The sequence below is a fragment of the Lutra lutra genome, chromosome 3 (assembly GCF_902655055.1).
Source record: "Lutra lutra chromosome 3, mLutLut1.2, whole genome shotgun sequence".
Classification (NCBI taxonomy): Eukaryota; Metazoa; Chordata; class Mammalia; order Carnivora; family Mustelidae; genus Lutra; species Lutra lutra.
The window spans coordinates 71,535,436-71,562,997 of NC_062280.1; the positions used below are offsets into that span (position 1 = coordinate 71,535,436).

The following is a 27,562-nucleotide window of genomic DNA, read 5'->3' on the forward strand; positions in this document are numbered from 1 at the left end:
TATCCCCCTCCTTGAATCTCCATCCAGTGAAAATGGGAATAGCCCAATTCTCAAATGTATCAGACGTCATTACTTTCATAAGCAAAATTATAAAGAATAATTTATTCTTTGGATATTTGTGAAAATACTGCTACATGAAACTTCTAAACAAGTCTAAGCAACTTCTCACTGGTAATTTATAAGGACAAACATACGGGCATCTGGGTGGCTCAGTTGGTTAAGCGTGTGGCTCTTGGTTTTGGTTCAGATCATGATCTCAGGGTAGTGAGAGCGAGCCCTCTGTGGAGCTCTGTGCTCAGCACCCAGTCCGCTTGAGACTCTCCCTTTCCTTCCCTCTCCGCCCACCCCCATGCACGCGCGCTCTCTCTCTCTCTCTCTCTCTCAAATAAATGGATACAATTTTTAAAAAAAATAAAAAGACAAACATAACTTTTTAGGTCTAGTCAATCAAAGCAGTAATTAAAATAAATTACTTCCACTTTTTTTCTTCAACCTAAAAGCTAAGTCCTTGTATACTTAAAGCAATGAATACATTTTATTACTAGGAAAGAACTCCCATTCCCTGTTGTGGCGTGTGTGTGTGTGTGTGTGTGTGTGTGTGTGTGTGTGTGTGATGACAGCAATGTGAATGACACACTGGAAAAACAGAGTCGCCTGAATAAATAACCAATACTAAGTTGATGTGTGATTTACAATTATTATCTGGCTTAATTCTCAGATTATTATGGCAAGGCTGAGGTGAAAACAACTCAGGAACGCTGGTGGAATCATGGTCTTTTTGATGGAAGGGGTGTTTGGCATGCTCAGTGATTATATAACAACAGATTATTTTAACTTATAAGTTAAGTCCCTTCCATAGAGAAAGGAAACATGGTTTGGGGAAACTCTTTTTTGTCTGAACGAGGATCCTTTGAACTCTGCTGTTACAAACTACCTGTTGTGCTCATAAATATTTCAGTCTCCGCTCCCAAGCTGCTGTTCCATGCTCCCTTGCCCCGTGCTTGTAGTCTTTCAAGCAAGCTAGAGGGAGGGAGACGTTGGTAGATGAAGAGGATGTTTGGTGCCAGCTCTGGGATCTCAAGGGCAGGCGTAGGAAAGGCCGTGTCTACACTGGCCCTCCGCTGCCCTCTTCAGCCGCAGCCTGCCTCTTAGCCAGCCTAGAGCGTGTGGGTCGGAAGGGACAGCTTGCCTCTCACTAGCTGGATTCAGTCCGATTCTGGTGGTAACTCTGCCAGCCTGTTGCCTGGAACACCACCCGACAATTCACATGATGTTTAATAAAAAAAAAAAAAAAAAAAAAAAAACAGAGGGGGTGGGGAGATACAAAACTGATGCTTTTGGCCAATGCTCCCTGAAAAATTCTTGACACGCTCTCTTCTGCCTTGGTGGATTTAAAAAAAAAAGACACCAGAACAAAGCAAGCTGTCTTAGGATCAAAAGCAGATAAATACATCTCTTTTCGGATAGGCAGTTAGCCTGCCCTCTTCCTTCGGAAGTAACGTCTTAAATGTTCAGCAGCTAGTGTATTAGTTTCCCATTGCTGCTGTAACAAATTATCACAAACTCAGTGGATTACATCGTTAGAGTTCATGTCCTAGTTCTGGGGGTCAGATGCCCCAAGGCCACAAGTTTCCCTAGGTGGATATCAAGGTGTTAGCAGGCCTGTGCTCCTTTGGGAGGCTCCGGGGAGGCAGTGTTTCTAGGCTTCCTTTTCCAGCTTCTAGAGGCTGCCCACATTCCTTAGCTCCTGGCCCACTTCCTCCCTCTGCAAAACCAACGGCCTAGCATCTTCTCCCTTTTCTGATGTCTGCTTCTGTCCCTTTTTTTCAGACTCTGCCTCTTTGTTGTAGGGACCCCGTGACTGTGATTATCCTGGGCCCACCCCAACAATGGAAGGTCATCTCCCCATTTCAAGACCTTAGCTTGAATCAGTCCCTTTTGCCATTAAAGGTAACATACTCACAGGTTCCAGGGATTAGAGAGTAGACCTCTTTAGGGAGACATTGTTTAACCTATCATAATTCTCTCTCTTTATATTCTTAATTCTTTGCATTCTGTTTTAAAGTGGATGGCTCAAAGGTCAGGATCAGCCACTTCAGATCTAAGAATTCGTTGTCATAGAAAACAGAACGAATTCAAATGCCAACCTTCACATTTTAAAAAAAGGAGTTGACTTGTTCTTATACATTAATATGGTTCAAATCACAGAGAACAGAATGCTTTCACGGACAAGGCATAAAAATGAAAATTCTCCTCAAGGCTTTTCTTTCAATTCCTACACAATTGTGGAGACTATTAAAGCGGGTAGCTGTAGGAGGGGGCAAATCACTTTCTCTTTCCTTTTCCTTCCTATTATTACTGTCATAAAGGTTCCAAAGCATTTCTTTCAAACATGATTTGGGATTGTAGCATATTGTCAAGGGTTATGCATACAAGAACCTATTCTCTGCTAACATAGCAAACTCAGAATTCTTATGTAGATGGGCTTCATATTTCAAAACTTAAGTGATATACATCATTACTCCAGTAAAAGAGAAGCTTTTAAATCAGTGATAGTCACAAAGCGTTCAAGAAACTGTTGCAAGTTCTTGGCTGGTCTGGTTGTGTCAAAGTTTCTAAATTTATATCCAATCCCTAATGCTGATTGAGACCAACATTCCTTAAGCAGGTGATTTGTGCTCAGGAACAAGCACTCCCACACTGTAGATGGTCTTAACATCACTGGAGGTTCCAATGTGTTCCCCTCCAGTTCAAAGGCTTACCCACAGCCTGCCTAATCTCATCCTGACTGGTAACCACCAGTCGGAAGCTGACAAGATTATCCTCATTTATTCTCTGGGCAGAGACCTGCAATTGGGGTTGTCATCCCTCTAGGATGATGGACGAGTCAGACTGGATCTGAGCCGAGACTCTATAAGCTATCTCTGCGTGGTTCAAAGTCAACATGAGGGGAATTTTTATCCCTGTGTGTGACAGGGAGGTCCTTGAATGGATTTGGCTAATGATGTATGCCTGGAACCTTACCATGCCTTAGTGACGCTAAGGGAATAATAACTGAAAGGACTTGGAACATTAATGTGCATTGCATATTTTACCTTGCTATTAGAAAAATGCAGTTTAGAACTAAGAAAAATCAGACCCTAGAGATTTCTGCACATAATGGGCAATAAAAATATTCCACTAAAAATCATGCCACAGAGTTGGGGGGCGGGTTGGTGGTGGTTCAGACAGTTGAGTGTCTGACTCTTGATTTCAGCTCAGGTCATGGCCTCAGGGTCCTAAGTTCGAGCCCTGCATCAGGCTCTGCACTTGGTGGGTGGAGAGTCTACTTGAGATTCTCTCTCCCTCTACCTGCCCTCCCCTCCCAAAAATCAATAAAATCTTAAGAAAAAAAATTATGCTGCAGGAGACTTCCGGGGAAGATGGCAGAGTAGGAGGCTCCTAGTACACTTAACTGCGATGAGCACATTGGAAGGTGCAGAACTGCTGAATCACTGTATTGTACACCTGAAACTAATATAGCACGTGTATGCTACTTCTACTGGAATTAAAATTTTTTACAAGATCATGCCACTAAAGAAAGATGGGATTTTAGTGATAAACTTGATAGAATTATTACAATTACCATTTTGAAATACTTTTAGTATACAGTTTTAAGTGCTAAGCTTCATGCTAAAAGATATGTAAGAATGTATTTTTTACTTTTACAATTTAAATAGCAGAAAGAAATGTCTATGACCAAACACTATAATTTAAACCATTATTTCTAAGCCTATGTCAGAATTTAGAGTAGTTTGAATAAATGGTCAATTCTTGGTATAGTTGTTTTATACAAAGGAATTTCACATGATGTGAATAACTTATTTTCATAAGGCATTTCAATGTATCCCAGAGTTGCTTATTTCTTTATGAGTAAACCTTGAAAGTTTCTTCAAAATGTATATCTAAAACTACTGTGGTCATATTTTATAGAAAGGATTTGGCATATTCAAGATTTCAAAATGTCGCAAACAAAATATTACTGACTAAGTGGTTTTTCAGAATTTGGTAACCATCTTTGAAGATAAATTCACAGATTTTTAAACTTCAGTTTGATTTTGCAAAAAAAATATAGTAAGGACAATCCAGCTTAACAAGTTATCTTTAAAATTCAGTTTCCAAGGCAACAATCATAGGTCCCTGTACACTGCTTAAAAAAAAATCATTTTTATAAATTTAGTTACTGTAACATCAAAGGCAAGAGTTAAATATAACTGCCTTACTTTTATCTCCTTTTATCAGACTTTCTGAACAGGCCAGCTTCTCTCTTTTTAATGGACTAATAATACTGGATCCCTAGTCTTCTGTCCCCTAAGTACAGAGGGTTAAGGGCGGATAAACTGAGTTTCCAAAGTGGCTGTCTGCAAATCTAGACTACTGCCTGTGCGTTAAGAGCGAACCGGGATCCAGCCCACTGTATGTGCATAATAGCAAATCTCCTTATAACTTCCTCCTTCTAACTTCGTAACTCAATAAAGCAAAAAGGGAAGGGCTCTTACCTGCGCATTTCACTCCCTGAGCAATGAGACCCCACATGAAGTTGGCACAGTATTCACACCAGTGTGGCCCTCTGAACGTATGGACCTGAAAAAGAACAGGGAGTGACAGAGTGGCCAGAGGGGAAAACACACGGGCGAAGAGATGGTTTTCTGTCAAAGTGCGGAAATACAAACCACAGTACCGAAGAGGTGTGGTGTGGCTGCATTTAGGGAAACTTTAGCTGAGTGGAACCGACAAGCAGTTAAAATTTCTTTCAGAGCTCGATTTCCTCTTTGTTTGAGAAATGGTGATACATCAAACCATTATTCTGTGATTCACTTTGCAAAACAATTTCTACAGTGGTTCTCCAGCGGGTTCCCTCCAGCCGTAAGCCTCATCTCTGAGTTACACAAAGGAAAAGGAGCGATGCAGGGTATGTCTGAGTCCTGTCAGGATTTTGTCAGGCGACCTACCTTCTGTGATCACAGATGGTGAAGGTGATACTTAGTGAGACTGGTCACAACTGAAGCAGCAAAAATGGCCAATTTCTGTTCAAAACCATTTGATACTTACGTTAGTTAAGGGAATGAATATATTTTAGAAACTGCAGAAGGGAGAGTTAATCAGAAACCCTACTCGAGTGTAGTAATTATGCCTCATTTCAATTCATGCCTCATGAATCATTTCAGCCTCAAAAACTTTTAACTGCATTTGATTCCTTTATCCCTAAGAAAGGAATCTCCAAAGAAAGGATGCAAATGCTAAGATACCTAGACTTTTCTGTATAGGAGAGAGAAGCCATTCTAGCTTAACTCAGATGAAAAAGTATTGGTAGAAAAGGAAGGCAAGGAATTCGAACCCCAATATTAAAAAATAAAAGAAAAAAAATCTGGAATATTCTCATTACACTTTGAGATTTCTGAGGAAAAAATATTCTGAGCAGATATTGGCTAATATTTCCACCCAGGAAAAAAGGAAGAAGGGAGAGGGAACCAGGAAGTCACTGATCTGTGTATCAAAGTACATTTACCTGAGAAAATTTCTTATATGTATGATGTTCTCCTGCAGAAAACAGTCATATAAAGACAGTGAAAATAATAAAATGTGACGATTTGTACTCCAACATAAGTCTCTGTCAGAACAGATAATACAAATGATGAAATTCACCGCTAAGATGGTCATTTTTGCTACTGTTCTTTTTATGTATCAAATAGGTAGATGATTTTTAAGATAATATAACTTATTCTTTCAAACTTAAGATGGTATTGAACACAAGACTTACATTGAACACAAGGCATATATTCCATTTAGAAAAACCAAGCCAGGTAAATTATGACAAACCACTGATTATAGAGAAATCCCAATTCCAGAGATGTTAAAATGAAAAAAAAAAAAAAAGCATATTATTCAGATCAATGAGAAAAGGTTATGTCAGAATACTAACACTGGCTGGGTAAGGCTGTCACGGATAACCTGTTGTTGGTTCCTTTCAAGTAGGTATGTGCTTGTGACTCTGGTCACTGCCAAGTGAGCTTGAGTACAAAATGTGTTGATTTTGGAAAAGAAGGGCATAATCTTTTCTGTGTCTTTTATGGAAAAGCATCAGGAATGCAGACACAGTTGCTTCCGGATTGTTACTGATGCTCAGTGCCTGTAACGGAAAGCATTTCCTAGAGTTTCTAAAGCAGAGCCCAAGATCAACATTCAGATAGTCTGTGATGTCTTTTTTGTTGGTCTGTGTTCCCCGGAGTGAATAAAACTGGATAAAGTAGGAAGCCTTGCTTTGCTTTGAGCAGAATGAGTGAAACAGCACTGACTTGTATTTCAAAAAGTTACATAATCATGAAATAGCTATAGAAGCATGGCGTCAGTTTCAGGGAGAGTTTCTGGGATACCCACTGGCTTAGATATTGCAAGATGTTGGACACTCCAGTAGCACTTGACTTGGTGAGGTCAACAGAAATGGACTAGAAGCACAGAGGAAGTAAGTCCGTCTTGTACCTGCCAGTTATCTCATGATAAAGGATCTTAAAGTCACATTTGGGAGAGCAAAAATAGAGTAGATGATGTGAAATACTTTAAAACTGGGCTCATGGCAAACAGCACTGAGTCCTGGGAGGTTATGACAGAACCAAGTCCCCTCCCCACCTTCAAAACAGCAGTAGTGAGTGCGGCGTCTGGGAATTCTTGGGACGTCTCTTCATATGACAAGTATGACAAAATATGACAAAGGAAGGGTTTGAATGGTCCAAGCAGGCTGGCGCTCTGACTGAAGGATCCCATGTGAGATCAGAAAGCAATCTCTAGGAAATTGTAATTTATACGTTTCCCTCTTGGATGGTGTTTTATAAAGGCATCCTGAGCCGTGTGGGGTTGCTGTTGTTTTCCCTTTGTTAACACCCCTTGGAAGGGAGCTTATACAGCTCTCCAGGAAACGGTTCTAGAAAGGAGACTGAAGCACCGGAAGCTTACTAAATGTCTACTTGTTTAACGGGGTTTAACTGGATTCCCTTTTGAATCATTATCTCTATAATGCATATTCCTTAAATTTTGTTTTGTGACCCCTATGGCTTTACGACAGTGGACTCTGTCTGTAAAAATGGAACATCGTAGCCTTTTTGTCTTTTTTATTCCCCTAGATGTCATCAAAACAGAGATTTCATTCAGTAGTCATTTTTATTCATTCATGAACATTTTGAAAGTAATGACACACAAAGATAAAAAGGATCCTGGCTCAAGGAATTCACTGTAGGTTTCTCCCATTAAATACAGTGTGAAAATGCTCAAGAGAAAGTCCCCACAGAGTGATGGGAAGCTTGGGGAGGGGGATGGGCACTCTGCAGGCTTAAGATGCACCCCAGCTGGGTGACCTGTAGGGCAGGACTGGGGTATGTGTGTTGGAGGGGGTGCATTAGGAAAATTCCTGGACTGTTCCAAGGAAATCAAAGGTATATGGCTTGAGCCAAACAACGGGAGGTTTAGAGAATCATAAGGACGTTCAGCATGGGCACAGGTGGGGATGACCACATCGCAAGAATCAAGAGAGACAGGGTGTCTGTTTTCCATGCCTACAGATTAACTTTGCCCAGTGAGCAAAGCAGGGTCACTGAGGATTTTCCAGGTGAGTGACACAGGCAGGCAAGGCTGGCAGAAGACAAATTAGGTAGGAGGCTATGTCTGGCAGGAGTCCAGGTAACAGATGGTGTGGGCTGAACTCAGGCAGCGGTGGTGGAGGAAGGGGTAAAGGAGTTATGTAGGAGGCAGAATGAGCAGGCCTTGGTAACCAAAGAATCAGAGGCACAGGAGAGGGGAAGAGGGCATAAACAGAGGGAACAGAAGGGGAACAGGTTTGGAAGGGAGGAGGGTGGGGAATGGCAGATTGAAGAAAACTACTGGGAAAGAGGAGAAACTCCTGCAGTAAAGTTCCTGAAGGTGGCAAGTGGAGATAGGATCCAGGGCAGAGGGATTAGCTTTGAATAAGAGAATTATTTCCCCCATTCCCTGAGTTGGGAAAAAGGAAGGAGGGGAATGGATGGCTGTGCAAGAGTCATGGGGCCTGGAGTCTGGAAGGCTAAGGGAGTTCACTGTCCAGAGTCTCTGCATTAGATGGAAGTTCAGTTGGCTGAAATGGGGGATAGGGACTGGAACTGGCCAGAAATTCAGAGAAGGGCTGCTGGACTCGAAAGCAAGTTTCTTTCCTGGATGACACTAAAGTCATACAATAAATGTCAAGCACATTAAAGAAAAAGTAACAAATACTTTGTTAAAGTGCCTTATCTAAATGTTTTATTTTAAATGCAGTTTTATATAATCAGTGATGTTTATATCACATACTTTGCCAATTCAGAGAAAGGTATCTTTAAAACTCAATTGTACAAATCATACAACTTTGAGCAGGACAGCTGGAGGGCTGTTCCTTCCAGCACGATGGCAACGGAGTGCTGTTCCTGCACACGAGGCCCTAGGGCCTGCACACCTGCATCTCATTCCGTTTAACAGAGATGGTTGTTTTCTGATTACCTGTCCTAAAAATGACTAAATCAGAATGGTAATGGGCATTCAAAATATAATATTTAAAAGGTCAAAAGTTGTGCCTTGAGGATTTTTTTCTGCTTAGGAGGACGCTAAGAAAGAACTGGGGTAGAATGTGGGAGAAAGGAGGCGTGGAGTGGTTCTCGAGGGGTCCAGGGACTCGGCCCGAAGCCTCGCATTGTAACAGAGGGCAACTTTTGTCTGGAATGCACTGGAACACAGGAGATGCCTTCTTAGGGATCAGCTGCTGGTCAGCGCTCGGGGTTCAGAATTACTGACGTCTTTACAACAGAAACAGCTAGCGGACAATCATTAGTGACCTTTTCCATAGGATTTTGATTCTAAATGGTTCCAGGTTTTTTATGTTTTCAAAAGTTTGTGTTTTAGTTTTCCTGTTTCTTCTTCTGCTCCAGGGCTGTCATGTCAGCTCTTTCTCCTTCTTCCTTACCCCCTTGTCCCTTTTCCTGTTCATTGATTCTTAGATGCAGATGAGGTCATCTCAGAGAACTTTGCTAACACTGGATATAAGTCAAGAACCAAGGTCATCTATATTCCTGTTGAAGGCCTTTTACAAGAAAAACAAAAACTTCTGGCTTCTTGTCTGTGTTTCTTGTAGTCGAGGCTGATGGACAGTGGGGACCATGGTCTTAAGATGAATAAGGTGTTAAGTGGTGTCTTATTTTATTCTATGACCTCTGCTGTCTTTAATTAGTGTTTCTTACAATCTGTTTCTGCTGTTTACTCTGTGACCTTAATGACGTACATTGGCTTTATAACATGGGAAACTGACCAGCACTATTTTCTTCCTTAGAGTTATTTGAACAAATCACTCGATCAATTTACCCCTGCGCACCCCCCCAAAAAAAGTCCCTTTGGGGAGGGTGTTTTGGTGAGATAATTCAAGAGCGCATTCAGCTTCAGTGTATAACGTTATCAGGGAGGACAAGGATGGTCCTGAGGAAAGCAACCTTGTAAATTGGCCACACGTTTTTTTCTAGGCCACCTCCAAACCTCTGGTACATCTTGACAAATGAAAGTGACAAAGTACACAGCATGAATTATACCTTCCTGAACAAAGGGCATTGCAACTAGTTTGAAGGTCCTTTTCTATAACTAGAAAGAAGACAACTTTATTACCATGACATTTGAGATTGCTTTTCACCTATAAACAACTCCCTTCATGTTAACATCACTGACATCACGGAGAACCAGGGACGAGAGACTGAGTTAATTACCGGATCCCAAATGTCTATCCCAGAGAAGAAGCTGGCTAGAACCAGGCTGAGAACACACAGGGAGGGAAGTGAGTGGGCCGCTGAGGGGCCCCCATGGCACAGCCTGTGGGTCAGCTGTTTCCTGGGCACTGACCCGGGGAAACTGAAGCTTTTCTCCACTGGGCCTACTGTGATCCTGCTCCAAACCCCAGCTTCTGGAAGAAAACCAGAACACCTTTTCATCAGGTTTCTGACATTCCCATCTTTCAGTTTGAATGTCAGTAATAAAAGGAGAGGAAAAGAAATCTACGCAACGGGAAGAGAAAAAATTTCAGCCTATCTTTATTATCCCTCCCAAGCCGTAATACTCCCTCTGGTAATAAGCATGAATGTCAATAGCCAAGGCACTGGCCTGCAAAGCCTGCTGCAAACAGAAACTATGTTGGAGGTGAGAAAAATATTCGGGGAGGGGCACCTGGATGGCTTGGTCGGTTAAGCATTTGGCTCTTGATCTCAGCTCAGGTTTTGATCTCAGGGTTTTGAGTTCAAGCCCCATGTTGGGCTCCGCATCCGGCAAGGGGCCTACTTAAACACACACACACACACACACACACACTCTTGGGGAAATGAAATTTTGCTTTGGGATAAGAGGACTGACATTTGGGAGGCTCTGGTGAGTCATCTCTGCAGCCTCGTACTGGGTGATGAAGGGAGAGAACAGATGATCAAAATCAAAACGGAAAGCAATGTAGGTAGTTAGGCAGCTGGGCAAGAAAGGCTTTTTCTCCTTTTCCCCCCATTTTTATCTTTTGGGCAACCAGAATGTATTCTTTTATGTAATCAATTTTAGTCTCACCAAGATGGCTTAACTTTGATCCAAAATATTTGAAATTTAGAATTTTGGTCCTCAGATTTTGCCACCTCAGTTCAAGTATTTTGATTTATACTATTAAGTCATGAGCAGAGAATGCATAACATTGGCTATGATCATTAGCAAGAAATATATAAAACTGTGTGGGGGTTCCCTACAAATAGCAGTAGGAAACAGGTACTCAAAATAGGAGTGTCTTTAGTTTCAAGGCAATACCTTCTTGTCTTATTATTAGTTAAATCTAGTCAAAATGACTAGTGGCTTCAAAATTCTTGAAGAAAGATCTCTAACAAACAGTGAGGTTTGAGCACAGTTAAGCGCCCAGCACTGATCTCATGCTAGCTGTGCCTACTCTCTCCTTGTCCTGATGTAATGGCCGTGTAACGCAGCACCCACAGCAGGGAAGGTGGAAGGAGTGCACCAAACACTTATGGAAATGGTGCCTGGAACTGGAGGGGCATACCCATTGGCCCTGTGCAGTGTCCCCAGCAGGCTGACTGGGGCACTGCATGGAGGCATGGGACCACGGGTGAGGGGGCCCAGGTGCGAATGGTTTCTCCAGCTTACTGCTACAGAGGATGACTGTGCAGGGGAAAGCTCGCAGGGCCTCTCTGAGGCAGACACTCAACCTCACAATAGTTAACAGAGTCAGAAGTACCATTCTGGAGAGGATGACAAATGACAGAAAATGAGTGACCTAAGGTTTCAAGAATTAGGAAACTGTTCAAAATTGAGGGAGATGCCACAAAAATCTACAAGGCATACAGTGGCCAGACCATTAATAAATGATATCCCCCTGAATATGAAAAATAACAGCAGGAAAACACTGGTATAGTAACTGTCAGACTATAATACTAGTCTTAATTAGTAGGGCAATTATTAGGGCAATATAATAAGGCAGTCCTTCCACATACAAAAGATTATCAAAGTGGCTTTTTATTGGTATCTAAAATGACACCTTAAGTAAACATGTCCAGACAAATAAGGGCTTCTTACCAGTTCCACTCATACAGTCTATTTCCCTCAATTTTATGTAGGCCTTCTTCAGAGAGTTTACATTTCTTTATGGCTTGCTTCATGATTCTCCTCTCCCTACCCCACCTCCCAAATGAACACTGTCTCAGTGAGGGAGAACTATCTCTAAAACTACAGCTGAGTTAACTGTGGTGGAGACCAAGTGAGCTTACTTAGAATCACACACAACCATCTTCACGCTCGAATACACACAGAATTTCTTTTCTTTTTTAAAAAGATTTTTATTCATTTGACAGATCACAAGAAGGCAGAGAGCCAGGCAGCAGTGGGGTAGGGGAAGAGCAGGCTCCTCTCTGAGCAGACAGCCCTATGTGGTGCTCCATCCCAAGACCCTGAGATCATGACCTGAGCTGAAGGCAGAGGCCCAACCCACTGAGCGACCCAGGCGCCCCACACAGTTTCTTGTGTCTGTGTTCTGTTCTCAGCTGCCAGAGTGGCTCCTGACACATAGCCATCAATCTGAAACCTAGGAATCAGGCAGTAGTTTCAAAGTTTGTCCAAGTTTTCCAGGGATTCCATTTATTTACTTACTTTTATTAAGTTACAAGGTATAGACTGGGTAATAAATAACATAAAAATAAGAAAAAATAAAAACAACCAATAATTTTAAAAAACTGTTTCAAAATATGATTGTTTAAAGTATTAGAAAACTCATGATTTTAATGTTTAGACTTTTTTATGCTTCAGAAGCAAATTTCCCCCCACGCCCACCCCAGCCAGCCACAGGAGCTTTAATGAGAACTTTACCTCTAAACTGAATCATGGTTAAAGTTTAACACTGTCAAATGCATAACCTAAAACACTTCATTTTGAAAGTTTAGTTTTATTACTTGGATTAATAAGTTTGCATTTAAGTATCAGCAGTAAAAAATCAACATTGTCAATACTTCAAAATGTCGGTCTCCTAAAGTTGTATTATGAAGCTATGATAGGAAAGCGAATGACTCATCCTTGGTTGTGCAATAAAAACCATGGTACAATCCATAATCTCTACACACACATTACAGACAAAGAAACTGAATACTACGAGAAAAAGAGCCCCCAGACCAACCCACATTACCTTCGATCCACAATTCCCTGAAGCCAATATTGTACTAGTATATAGTCCCACATAAACAGGTTTCAATTTCTTTGGTTTAGTTGTAATAATGTCATCCGAAGTTTACTGTTAACATACATTAAGAATGGAAGTATTTCTATAATATGCCAGGAAAAAGGTTAGACTACAATGCATGAGAAATTATTAAACTATGTAGTTAAAACCCTTTTTAAAGCTCTAGTGGAAGAGATTCAGGTTTTCTCTACTTTCCTCTACTTCACTGATTGCTGCTCTTACCTTTAAGATGTCCTTCCATGACCTGGTTTAATTATGTCTTTTTCAAGTTTTAGGTGGAAGCTTAACTCATTGATTTAAGACTTTCTTTCTTTCCTAAAATAAGCATTCAGTGGTAAAGATTTCACCATAGCTGTATTACAGAAATTGTGATATGTCGTATTTTTAAAATTCAGTTCAAAGTATTTTCTAATGTCTCTTGTGATTTCTTCTTTAACCATGAGTTATTTAGCAGTAAGTTGTTTAATTTCTAAACATGTGGAAAATTTTTCAGGTATGTGTTATTTTGAACAGTATACGCCTTCTATGCTGAGTAGAATACTTCTATAAATATCGATTAGGCCAAACTGGTTGATACTGTAGTTCAAATCTTCCATCTCATTATTAGTGTTCTAGTTGTCTGCTCGGTCATTGAGAAGCAACTGTGGAAGTCTCCATCTACAATTGTAGATCTGTCTCTTTCACTTTTTAGTTGTTGCTTTATGTATTTTGAACCTCTGTTATTAGGTGAATATAAATTTTAAATTATGTTTTCTTGATGAGTTTTACCTTCTCTCCTCTCATTAATATTCCTTGCTCTAAAAATCACTCTATTTTTCTCTGAATTATTGTCTCCATGGTAGATTTTTCTTTTGACTTCTCTGGGTCTTTATATTTAAAGTGGGTTTCTGGGGCACCTGGGTGGCTCAGTGGGTTAAGGCCTCTACCTTCGGCTCAGGTTATGGTCCCAGGATCCTGGGATCGAGCCCCGAATCGGGTTCTCTGCTCAGCAGGGAGCCTGCTTCCTCTTCTCTATTTGCCTGCCTCTCTGCCTACTTGTGATCTCTGTCAAATAAATAAATAAAATCTAAAAAAAAAAAAAATAAAGTGGGTTTCTATGGATAGCATGTAGTTGGATCTTGCTTTTTTATATCCAATTTGACAACTTTTGCCTTTTAGTGGAGTGTTTGGGCCACTTCCCTTTAAAGTAACTACCGATATGATTGGGTTTAAAATCTGCCATGTTGGCTTTGTTTTCTGTATAACTTTGTTTGCTCTTTTGTTCCTTTTTCTCTCTTCTTCCATACTTTTGAATAAATTGCATATTTTTTATGAATCCCTTTTGTCTCTATTAGCTTATAACTATTTTATACCACTTCATGTTAAGTGTAAGACTCTTATGACACTATGCTTCCTTCACCCTGTACATTATGCTATTGTTGTCATATACTTGTATAAACTATGTAATACCACTTTTTGCTTTAGTCAGTTATCTTTAATATCACTAAAATGAAAGAAAAAAACCACCTTTTACACTTATCCATACGTTTGCCATTTCTGGCATTCTTTATTCTTTTGTACAGATCTAAATTTCCGTCTGGTACTATTTTCCTTTTGTCTGAAGAACCTCCTTTAACATTCTTGTAGTATAGTTCTCCTGGGGATGCATTTACTCAGTTTTTCTTTGTTTAAAAAAAATATTTTATGTCTTCATTTTTGAAAGGCTTATTTTTTAGTTGTCATTGAGTACTTTGAAGATGTCACTCTGTTGTCTTGCATAGTTTCTGATGAGAACTCTGTTGTCAGTATTTTTCATCTCTATGTAAAATGTATTCTCTTTCCCTTCTCCCCCTCTGCCTTTTAAAAAACTTTCTAAAATATGTAAGTGTATCAGTGACAAAGAAAAACAATTTGTTTCTTCCTTTGACATATTTTCCTAACACTGGAATAAGCTTTATAGAGTTTTTAAAAAAGATTTTATTTATTTATTTGACAGAGTGTGTGTGCACAAGCAGGGGGAGCTGCAGGCAGAGGGAGTGGGAGAAGCAGTCTCCCCGCTGAGCAAAGAGCCTGATGATGCAGGGCTCCATCCCAGGACCTTGGGATCATGACCGGAGCCGAAGGCAGCAATTTTGACTGACTGAGCCACCCAGGTGCCCTGAAACTTTATAGATATTAATGAAGAAAACAGTAGTGTAAAAATCAATTCTCTTTTTAAAAATGTACTTTGTAATTTATGACTATGAGTGTGCACACTGAAGATCCTATAAAGTCATAAAATTATAAACACTTTCTGAAGCTGGAATATGAAAATAAAATTGCAGAGAAGCTGAATGCATGTTTAATTTCTAGATCTTAAATATGTCCTCTACACATTCTGATGTCACAAGGGAGAGGGACAACTTCCTTCCAGGCTGAGATAAAGTGCCACTTAAGGAATATAATTTTTCTTTCCCATAACCTGGTTTTCTCCTCTCTGGCTGCTCTTACGATTTTTCTCTTCAGTACTGGTTTTTACCAATTTGATTATGATATACCAAGGTGTTGTTTTCTTCATATCTTCCCCCCTATTTGTAGTTCACTGTACTTCTTAGATCTATGGGTTTTCATCAAAATTAAAAATTTTTTGATCATTAGATCTTCAAATAATTGTACTGTTCCCTGGTCCCTCACCATTGCTCCTTCTGACTCCAATTACACTTTTAAATTAGATTGCTTGATACTGTCCCCCATTGGTCACTGATGCTATGTTAACTTTTACTTATTTTTTTTAATCTTTCTGTCCTTCATTTCAGATGTTTTCTATAGTTGTGTCTTCTGGTTCTTTTCCTCTTTGATGCCTAATATGCCATTAATATTATCCAATGTACTTTTCATTACTTTTTAAGATTTTAAAGATTTTATTTTTAATCTCTACACCCACCATGGGGCTCACAACCCTGAGATCAAGAGTCGCATGCTCCACTGACTGAGCCAGACAGGTGCCCCCATTTCAGATAGATTTTCAATCTCTAGAGATTCGACTTGGATTTTTTTTTAAGATTTTATTTATTTATTTGACAGAGAGAGAGAAAGATCACAAGTAGGCAGAGCAGCAGGCAGAGAGAGAAGGGGAAGCAGGCTCCCAGCTGAGCAGAGAGCCCGATTTGGGGCTCTATCCCAGGACCCTGAGACCATGACCTGAGCCCAAGGCAGAGGCTTAACCCACTGAGTGCCCTCAACTTGGATTCTTTCAGATGGCTTCAATTTTCTCCTTACTGCAACCTTCAGCCTATTGCTAATTTAGTCATGTTACTGAGATAATCCCCTGTGAGGACTTTTAAACAATGCCTCATATATTATCACATTTTTCTACATCTACTGGAGGGCAAAACTATTCTCAACCCTGAGTGAATTGCAGTAATTTTTCAGCCTAATGCTTTCCAGGGCGGGGGTGGTGGTGGTGTGTGTATGTGTGTTTTAAGAGGCCCCTTTCGTGCATATGTAGATAGGTACTTGCTCTAAGAGTCAAGAAGACCCCGATGCAGATTCACAGATCTCTACCCCCCACCCCAACACCGGGACACTGGGGACGCTGCTCTACAAACTTTAGCTGCTTTGCCTTCTCAAACTCCAATCTCTGTATATCTCTGTATCTTTAACTCACCTAGACCACTGGATTCTCTTTAGATTCTCCCTCCATGTGTTGTGGCCACGAAACTGCCCCTAAGCAGTAAATGAAAACAATCTGAAGACTCCTCTTATTGCGTTCCTTTTTTCAGGTATCATAGTACTATACTACCTGTTCAGTATCTGAGTGTGGTTTTATATGTTTTTTCCTGGTCTGTTGGTTGTTTTAAGATGGGAAGGTAAATCTAGTTGTTCCCCCATGGCTGGAAGTAGAAGTTCAGATTATATTCTTATTTCTAAACTGATCTTTCATGTGAGCTTGTACCTGGGATTTCTGGGCTTCAGTTTCTACACGTACAAAATTAACTTCATCGGTGATTCTCAGTGTCCCTTCTAGAGGCTCAGCTTCTTCAGGATTCTTATATCATCACGCTCTATGAACATGTCTCTCCCAGCAAAGTGTCACATTGACACTGTTGTGTTCAGTACGTTGTATACTAGGATCTTAGATTTAGTGACATCATCTTGTCATTTAATATTGTGGGCATTTATTTTTTTAGCTACACAGAATAAATGTCTTCTCTTTGGGCACCAGTTCTCAATCCATATGAATTGTATGGAACTGACCCCATCCCCAGCTCCGAGAGTATATGACCTTGATCCAAGCCAATCAGTACATTCCATTCTCTTGCCTAGGGGCTGAGTTACTGGTTCAGAGATGGGCACATAAGATAATTGGGCAAATGCCTGACAGGTCCAAACTTTTTTGTTTAGTCTCATTTTGAGTTGACTAGTATCAGAGAAGATTTAGAGCTAGAGCCTCTGCAGGCCATCTTGTCAACAGAGTAAGGCTACAAATGAAGAAAGAGCTAGAAGACAGGGTTCTGGTGCCATTTTAAGCCCCTTAGGCAAAGGATACCAACCACCAGCAGACTTTTCCTATGTGAGCCCGTAAGCTCCCTTTTTGCCTTAGCAAGCAAGAGTTGGGCTTTCTAACACTTGCAATGGAAAGTCTTCAACTGTTCCATCAAATGGTATCAATCATGGGTTCCAAATAGTTTTTTAAAAAGACACTGAAGCAATGTCATTCAACTGTGCAGTAATGCACTATACTAGCAACGGTCAAAACAGAACAGCCTGCTTCCTAGAGACGGCCCTTCTCATTATGAACAAGTGCACTGTGCACGCTCACCAAGCAGAGCCAGGAGCAGTGAGCTGGCTGTGGCACATATAAGGCTAGAGCTCCAAACAAAGGGAGTTTTAGAAAAAAGAGTGAACATAACATTTTAGGCCTGATTTGAGCAAATCCACTCACATAACTAGCCAAAACATTGTCATTTCTAACACAACAAACTGAAGGGTATCCCCTAATATGACAAGCATCCTCAGATGTCCATGGCCTACAAATGAATATATTTTAAATTTTTATGTTTACATAATACTTAAAAAATGCACCCAGGTCTATTTTTGTTCCCCAAAGAATATACAAATATTTTTTAAACGAGCAGTTGATGATGTTCCTTAGAAATGTAACATCACTGGGCTATTTCCCCTTTCCTTTCTAGCTTTCCGATTTTGTAACCAGAAGAATGTTAAGATAATTTAAGAAGAGGGGTTAAGAAACCTGAAAAGACAAAAACACTATTGGTATGGTGTTTATTAGAAAAATAATTTGTAGCGGTTTCTCAGATACCAGCAGTACTTGATAAAATATTTAAGAAAGAAAAATCAATTTTTTTGTGTTTTCTCTTCACTTAAAAAAATCTTTCCTAGACCTATATTCCACTTATGCATGTATTGCTTCTCTCTGTCCCTTGGGCTCTTTTGATGAAGACAATTATATTTTTGTGTTATGTATTATTATATAAGAATAACGAAAGCTGCCTAATGATGACAGTAAGTATACGGCGATATAGGGAACTTGGCAGCATAGACCAGTAACCGGGTAAGGTGTCATGACATGTACATATTCTTCAGTCATATGCTTTCACTACCTTATTAAAGCCATGGTAAACTTCCCTCCTAAGGAAGACTTTCCTCTGAGGAATGTTGACACAGTAGGTCACAAAGAAGATGAAGTAGGACAGTATAATTTGTGAATTAAACAATGTTTAAAAATTAGAAATCTAAATTATGACATAGGTATCCTATTAGATTACAAAATAAGCAGAATACAATTAAGACTCAATCCTTAGTTAAATCTGGAAGGTGAGAAGGGAGAGATGATACAAGGGACTACAAAAACTTGCCTTTAACATACCACTGTGTCCCAAAAGTGCAAAAAACTCATCCTTGAAGGGTAGATGATTATGTGGACACACAGAATATTAAGAGAAAAGAACTGTGGTACAGGGGACTTCTTATTGTGTGTTCTTCCTATGGGTTTAGATCCTTATCTTGTTATTACAATGAGAGTCACATGCCAGGCTGCTTCTCTCCTTTGAGATAAATTCTGGAGATGCCAATTATTTTTAAATTGAAGAGTAACCGACATGCAGTGTTGTATTAGTTTGAGGTAAAAACACAGTGATTCGCTATTTGTGTATATTACGGCAGGGTCACCACATGGTCTAGTTGCCATCTGCCCCCATACACTACTGTGGCAAGACGACTGGCGAGATTTCCTGTGTGGCACAGTTCATCCCCACGTCTTCTGTATTTACAACTGGAAGACTGTACCTCTTAACGCCTTTGCTTATTTTGTTCATCCCTGCCACTGCTCTGCCCTACAGCAATTGTCAGCTCGTTCTCTGTATCTGTGCATTTGTTTCAGTTCCATTTGTTCATTTGTTTTAACATGATTTTTATTTACTTTTTGATGTCTGGTCTTATTTGTTAATTCTAGAAGATCTCATTGTTGACTGGCCTCAGACCTAGAGGTTTCTGCCCCAGACAGGACAGCCTCTGTCTCTTAGCAATCTGTTCTTGGGAGTTTTTCTTTGGCCTCCTTCATTCTCTTGGCCAAAAGCTGAGAATGTTCTGCAGCCTCTTCCTTATCTTTCTTAGTACGCTGTTTCCTCGGAGCAATATGCCAACGTTTATGTGGCAGAACACATGGAGTAACAAGACATGGGATTGTGGGTGCTCTGGCTCTAGGTTTCTTAGCTTCTTTGTTTATGGGCTTTCTCACAACATACTGGCGGGCATCACCTTCTTTAGAGAGACTGGAAAAGTGGATTCGGCTGGCTCTTCGCACCTCAGGCGACACGGCACAGTAGAATCAGTGAGTTCGGGAATAGCCTTCTCCATTTTTTTTTTTTTTTAAAACAATGACTGTTTTCAACATTTTGAGGAACCTCCATGCTGTTTTCCAGAGTGGTTGCACCAGCTTGCATTCCCACCAACAGTGTAGGAGGGTTCCCCTTTCTCTGCATCCTCGCCAGCATCTGTCATTTCCTGACTTGTTAATTTTAGCCATTCTGACTGGTGTGAGGTGATATCTCATTGTGGTTTTGATTTGTATTTCCCTGATGCCGAGTGATGTGGAGCACTTTTTCATGTGTCTGTTGGCCATCTGGATGTCTTCTTTGCAGAAATGTCTGTTCATGTCCTCTGCCCATTTCTTGATTGGATTATTTGTTCTTTGGGTGTTGAGTTTGCTAAGTTCTTTATAGATTTTGGACACTAGCCCTTTATCTGATATGTCATTTGCAAATATCTTCTCCCATTCTGTCAGTTGTCTTTTGGTTTTGTTCACTGTTTCCTTTCCTGTTTGAAAGCTGTTGATCTTGATAAAATCCCAATAGTTCATTTTTGCCCTTGCTTCCCTTGCTTTTGGCGATGTTCCTAGGAAGATGTTGCTGTGGCTGAGGTCGAAGAGGTTGCTGCCTGTGTTCTCCTCAAGGATTTTGATGGATTCCTTTCTCATATTGAGATCCTTCATCCATTTTGAGTCTATTTTCGTGTGTGGTGTAAGGAAATGATCCAATTTCATTTTTCTGCATGTGGCTGTCCAATTTTCCCAACACCATTTATTGAAGAGGCTGTCTTTGTTCCATTGGACATTCTTTCCTGCTTTGTCGAAGATGAGTTGACCATAGAGTTGAGGGTCCATTTCTGGGCTCTCTATTCTGTTCCATTGATCTATGTGTCTGTTTTTGTGCCAGTACCATGCTGTCTTGATGATGACAGCTTTGTAATAGAGCTTGAAGTCCGGAATTGTGATGCCACCAACTTTGGCTTTCTTTTTCAATATTCCTTTGGCTATTCGAGGTCTTTTCTGGTTCCATATAAATTTTAGGATTATTTGTTCCATTTCTTTGAAAAAAATGGATGGTACTTTGATAGGAATTGCATTAAATGTTGAAAATAGAACTACCCTATGACCCAGCAATTGCACTGCTGGGTATTTACCCTAAAGATACAAACGTAGTGATCCGAAGGGGCACGTGCACCCGAATGTTTATAGCAGCAATGTCTACAATAGCCAAACTATGGAAAGAACCTAGATGTCCATCAACAGACGAATGGATAAAGAAGATGTGGTATATATACACAATGGAATACTATGCAGCCATCAAAAGAAATGAAATCTTGCCATTTGCGACGACGTGGATGGAACTAGAGGGTATCATGCTTAGCAAAATAAGTCAATCGGAGAAAGGCAACTATCATATGATCTCCCTGATATGAGGGATAGGAGATGCAACATGGGGGGGTTAAGGGGGTAGGGAAGAGTAAATGAAACAAGATGGAATTGGGAGGGAGACAAACCATAAGTGACTCTTAATCTCACAAAACAAACTGAGGGTTGATGGGGGGAGGGGGGTTGGGAGGGGGGTGGGATTATGGACACTGGGGAGGGTATGTGCTATGGTGAGTGCTGTGAAGTGTGTAAACCTGGTGATTCACAGACCTGTACCCCTGGGGATAAAAATATATGTTTATAAAAAATAAAATTAATAAAATAAAAAAAATAGGTAGACATTCCCAGACTTAAAGTAAAAAAAAAATAAAAACAATGACTGAATTGAGAACACTGAGATTGGCATTCATAATGCAATGGCGAACAGATTAGCCCTTTCTTCAGTCCTCCTCGGTTTGTAGCAGGAATGGCCCTTCTTCAGCAGCAGGTGGGCATGGCCATGGATCAAGATACCCTGCTTCATGGGGAAGTCTTGTTTGTCATCGCCACATCTGATTAGGATGGTGAGACCCTTCTACTGTTCACCCAGGGCGCCCGCGGCAATTTCTGTGGCTGTATGCTTCTCATAAAAGGTACGGAGTTTGTGTTCATCATCCACTTCGATGAATTTCTGGCAGCCAGTAACTGGGAAAGAAATGTTCAGCTTCATCCTAAAGCAGCCTGCTGCCTCTGAGGTGCCAGGGAAAAGAGCAGTTTTGATTTTATTCCACATATAATGAAATCCTATAGTATGTGTTTCTCTGTCTGACTTAACATAACACCCATGTTGCCAATGGCAAGATTTCATTTTTATGCTAATATTCTATTTTACACACACACATATTCTACCCCACACCTTCTTTAGCCATTTATCTTTTGATAGATATTTAGGTAGCTTCCAATATCTTCACTATGATAAATAATGCTGCAAGAACATAGGGTGAATAGGTCTTTTTGAATTAGTGTTTTCATTTTCTTTGGATAAGTACCTAGAAGTGGAAATATTTGTATTGCATGGTGGTTTCGTTGTTAATCTTTTGAGAAAACTCCATAGTGTTTTCCAAAGTAGTTGCACCAATTTACATTCCCACCAATAGTGCGTGGGGGTTCCTTTTTCTCCATGTCCTTCCCAATTCTTGTTTTTTTGTCTTATTGATTCTAGCCATTCTGACAGGTGTGAGGTGATACCAAATTTTCTAAAACATATCAGCAGAATGGTTATAAATGCTAGAAATAATCAATACAGTGTTAGATGTAGTTGTTTGTCAGAGGGTCTCACATTAAGATATTGGTTGGGATTAAGAATCAGAATTGGTTCTGGTAAGAGAGCCCAGATGTTTAAAAGTGACAACCCTAGGGGCGCCTGGGGGGCTCAGTCAGCTGGGTGTCTGACTCTTGATTTCAGCTCAGGTCATGATTTCAGGCTCATGAGAGGGAAAGAGCCCCATGTTGGGGCTCCGTGCTGACAGCAGAGCCTGCTTGAAATTCTCTTTCTTTCTCCCCCTTTGCCCCTCCCCCCACTCATGTGCATTCTAGATGTTTCTCTCTCTTAAAAAAAAAAAGTGACAACCATGTATTTTAATTTCAAGGCTGGGCTGATGTTCTCTTTATTTGCTTTTTAATTAAATAAAACAAATAGTACGCTTAATAAGTTCTGTTGATAGTCTCCTAGTGAGAAAGACAAACTTCTGAATCCCTCTAAATTTTAAAACAGCATAAGCAAAAATAGACAATTGGGACTACATTTAATGATAAATCTTTTGCATAGCAAAGGAAACAATCAGCAGAGTGGAAAGGTAACCTACCACTGGATCATAAGGCAGTTTTTAAAAAAATTTTTGAGGAACTTCCATACTGTTTTTCATAATGGCTACATCAACTTACATTCATAGCAACAACATAGGGGTTCCTCTTTCTCCACATTATCACCAACACTGGCCATCTTTTGTCTTGTTTGTAACAGCCATTCGAACAGGTATGAGGTAATACCTCACTGTGGCTTTGATTTCCATTTCCCTGCTGATTCGTGATGTTGAGCGTCTTTCCACAGACCTATTGGCTGTTTGTTGATCTTTTGAGAAATGACTGTTCTCAGGTCTTGTGCCTGTTTTTAAATCAGGCTGCTTCTGCTATTGGGCTGTTAAGAGTTCTTACACATTTTGGGATACTAACGCTTTATCAGATATATGGTTTTTAAATATTTTCTTCCATTCCATAGGTTGCATTTTCATTCCATCAATTATTTTCTTTGCTGTGCAGAAGCTTTTACTTTGATGCAATTCCACTTGTCTATTTTTGGTTTGGATGCCTGTGTTTTTAGGGTGCTATCTGAAAAATCACTGCCCACACTAATGTTTTTCCCTTTTGTTTTCTACTAGTACTTTTATAGTCTCAAGTCTTACATTTAAGTCTTTAACCCATTTTGAGTTGATTGTTGTATATGATGTGAAATACGGGATTAATTTCTTCTTCTTTTTCTTGCATATAGCCAGTTTTCCCAGCAACATTTAATGAAGAAACCAGCCTGTCCTTATTTAGTGTACTTGGTGTCTTGTTGAAGATCAGCTGACACATGGATTTATTTCTGGGCTGTTTGTTTCATTAGTCTATAGGTCTATTTTTATGCCAGTGCTATCCTATTTTGATTACTGTAGCTTTGTTATACGTTTTGAAATCAGAAAGTACTGATGCCTCCAGCTTTGTTCTTCTTGCTCAAGATTGCTTCTGGTCTTTTGTGGTTCCACATGAATCTTAGGATTGCTTTTTCTAGTTCTGTAAAGAATGCCATTGGGATTGCACCCGGAATTGCACTGGCTCTGGAGATCATTTTGGGTAGTATGTACATTTTAGCATTATTCTTCCAATTCATAAAACATGGGTTTCTTTTGGTTAAGTATAACATTTAAAATTCTCTAGCCCCATAAAATGGCTATAAAGAAGTAAAAGCAACTATGTGCAAAGCTTGTGAAGTGTTTCTTTTTGGATTATGAATGGCAAGCAGTAACCTTCTCTGTACTTGAGGTATCATAACCGGCTCCTCAGCCAACGCTCCAAACCCTAAGAAGGACAGACAGGGCTGAGGCTGAGAAGGTCATGATGCTGAGGGGCAGTGCAGAGGCCTGGATGGAAATGCATGGTGAGTCTTTGTGGTCCTCCTCACCACCATTAGAGACAAAGAGCAGAGTAGCATGTGTTCATTATTTTTGACTTCTGTAGCATCTGATAAGTACTATACTGAACAGTAACAGCAACAGTGCCTACAGGGATCTTATAGATGATCTTGTCCAATCTCCCACTTTCCCTCCATGACTGCCCTAAGGAGAGAAAAACCGCTGATCTGTGCTGAGCTTTGTTATTTTTATCTTCTCTTGCAAGTGACCCACATTAAGAATTGGGAATTTTGTCTGTGTGTCTATATACAGAGACACATATAAATATATTTGTATAACCTAGAAATATATATATGTAATATATATAGTTCTCTATATATAGGTATATAGAGAATGTATAATACGTATACAATATATAAATATAATTTAATCTTCCATTTGAAGGAAAACATTTATTCCTTTAAAATAGCTGTCAGAGGGGCGCCTGGGTGGCTCAGTGGGTTAAGCTGCTGCCTTCGGCTCAGGTCATGATCTCGGGGTCCTGGGATCGAGTCCCACATCGGGCTCTCTGCTCAGCAAGAAGCCTGCTTCCCTCTCTCTCTCTCTCTGCCTTCCTCTCCGTCTACTTGTGATCTCTGTCAAATAAATAAATAAAATCTTTAAAAAAAAAAATAGCTGTCAGACACTTCATGTTCTTACCCACAGGAAGAGCAATGGTGTCTAATAATGAGACATTCCAGGTTGCCTTTTCCATTAGTCATATTGCATTTAACTTTTTATAATGTTATTAATTCAAAACAGTAGTGAAATTTCTGAGCATGTAAAACATGAACACAGATTCTCCAGTAAAATATAAGAAGGTATTGTTTGACTGCATTTAAAAAACTCACGTAAATTCAATTAAAAATTGTAACATTAGGGGCGCCTGGGTGGCTCAGTGGGTTAAGCCGCTGCCTTCAGCTCAGGTCATGATCTCAGGGTCCTGGGATCGAGTCCCGCATCGGGCTCTTTGCTCAGCAGGGAGTCTGCTTCCCCCTCTCTCTCTGCCTGCCTCTCTGTTTACTTGTGATCTCTCTCTGTCAAATAAATAAATAAAATCTTAAAAAAAAAATTGTAACATTATGTGTCTTAAAATCATTGGTAGAACCTATTTTTATGTTGAAATTTCCTGCTGCAGGAGAGGTGATTTCCAAATACAACAATCACTACCACCACCACAAAGAAAGTTCCCTCCTGTCACATTGTATGCTCATTTAGTCATTCAGCAGATGTTTCTTGAACATTTATTAGCGTTTTACTAAATATAGGGACAGGGGAAGGAAGAGTGGAGATGAGTAAAGAAGTGGGGGATGGTAGTGATGTGATGGTTGGTGGGGAGAGTACACAGGTACCCCAGTTGGTGAACAGGATAGTTCACTGTTAATATAACAAGTTTTTATAAAAAGTATTCCTTCATATATAGGTTATTTTAATTTTTTTTAAATAAACAATCGCTTCTCAGCCTTTTGGCTAAGATCAAGTGTAAAAATAAACACTAACATCTCGTCCTCATATGGGCCTTAATAAAGTTTTAAAAGTGGAAAATGATGATTATCTTAACAAATCTAATGCTTCGCAATATACTCAAGAGAACTTTAATTTTTAAGCAGTCTCTATACCCCCTACAGGGCTCGAACTCACAACCCCGAAAATCAAGAGTTGCACGCTCCAGCAACTGAGCTAGCCAGCTGTCCCGAGAGAATTATAGAGCTGTAAAGTCACTTATGGATCATGTAGTTTAACTCCATGTTTCATCCTAACTCTGTTTTTATTTGCTGGTTCATTGTGTGTTTATTCTCAAATGGGAATCAAATAAGGACCACAAGTGTTGGATCTGGGTCTGTGTCTTTAGGAGAAAGGAAAGACCACTCTCAACAGAAGAGCTGGCCCTTTCTACCCTCCCGTTTACTGGTCAGCAGCACGCCTGCTCTGCCAGGATTGGCAGGTCCACCATTATCACTTTAAACCCAGTAGATCCCGACTCAGTAATTTTAGTAAATATTACAAGGTTCATGTTATAGTCTTATTTAATTACAGTATCAATTCACATTTCAGGATTCACTGCTTGCAATATTATATTGGCAACATTAAGGCTGTTAATATAATGTCACATCTTTCATTTATATGCAGAATGCAAGTATCTGAGACTCGAGCATGAACCAGTGGCCACTTCAAGACTGCCTTAAAAAAAAGACTAAAGACAGATTTTAAAATATTCTCTCACTGTAATTCTTAATGTTCTTTTCTTTAAATGACTTAATTTGTGTAAGTAGCCAGATTTCTATGGTTGTTTTCACTATATGGAATCTTGATTTTATTTTATAGAGCTATCTAAGTTATACTGAATGAAACACCAAATAGTTAAATCTGGAAGGAGTAAGAGACATGCAAGGATTTTACTGTACTCTGTGGTGCATGAAAATGCAACGGCTCTTGCATAACCTCTAACTCTGCCTGGGAGCTAAGAAAGAAGAAAGGGCTTCCTTTCACCCCACAATCATGCCTGGGCTCTCAATTGCATCACGACCTCTGTACCTGGGCACAAAATAGCCTTGGCATGGATTCAGGAAAAAAACCATCTAGGAGTAATTTGTTATAAGGAAAAATAGCCGTTACCAAGTACCTTATACCTACCAGGAGCTCAGTTCTGATGTAGAACCAGTGGCTTAAAGATCAAGCAATCTGCCCAAGGTCATATAAATGCTAAGCAAGCTCCTGAGGGCCAGGGCTGGGTCTCAGGTATGATTCCATCCAGAGAACCTCAAATGTAGGATATAAGGATATAGTCATTGCTGCTGGAATGCCTGTGTCTTAATGTCAGAGGTGTTTTAGTTCAGTTTTTAAGTTTGCTCAAGAAATTAACCCTGTACTCTCTCTCTCTCTCTCTGTTGTGTTAGGACAGGAGCAGTTCTTAAAATGAGAGGGTGAGAGGCACCTGGGTGGCTCAGTGGGTTAAAGCCTCTGCTTTCGGCTCGGGTCATGATCTCAGGGTCCTGGGATCAAGCCCCGCATCAGGCTCTCTGCTCAGCAGGGAGCCTGCCTTCCCCCTCTCTATCTGCCTGACTCTCTGCCTACTTGTGATTTCTGTCAAATAAATTAAAAAAAAAAAAATTTTTTTTTAAATGAGAGGTTGATCCAGAAAAGAGTTAAAAGTATTTTTGCTCTAAGTTATGTTAACAAATTATAATCAGTTTTAAAGGATGTGGTACATTTGTTTTTCAAACGATGATCTCCCTAAGAGAGACAATTGTTGAGATAGATTTTTTTTAATCGACTTCTTATAAATAACATTAGAAAAAATTTAAAAGGCCATGTTACATAACAATAAATGGGAAGCCTTCCTGCTTTCATTTCTTTCTACTAAAAAAAATAAAAAAAACAAAACTTGTCTGCAGTTAGGCCTGGTCGATTTTTTTT

The 27,562-nt window shown here is 40.0% G+C and overlaps 1 protein-coding gene and 1 pseudogene across 4 annotated transcripts in view; both read right to left on the reverse strand.

Moving 5' to 3' along the window:
• Positions 1-27,562, reverse strand: part of CHN1 (chimerin 1) — a 211,286-nt gene that overhangs the window by 19,923 nt on the left and 163,801 nt on the right. For all 4 annotated transcript variants that reach the window (XM_047722227.1, XM_047722228.1, XM_047722229.1 and 1 more), the window contains one exon: positions 4,539-4,623. In XM_047722227.1, the coding sequence (XP_047578183.1) occupies positions 4,539-4,623 (85 nt within the window). The remainder of the gene's footprint in view (positions 1-4,538; positions 4,624-27,562) is intronic.
• LOC125095760 (40S ribosomal protein S6-like) lies at positions 18,192-21,754 on the reverse strand (annotated as a pseudogene).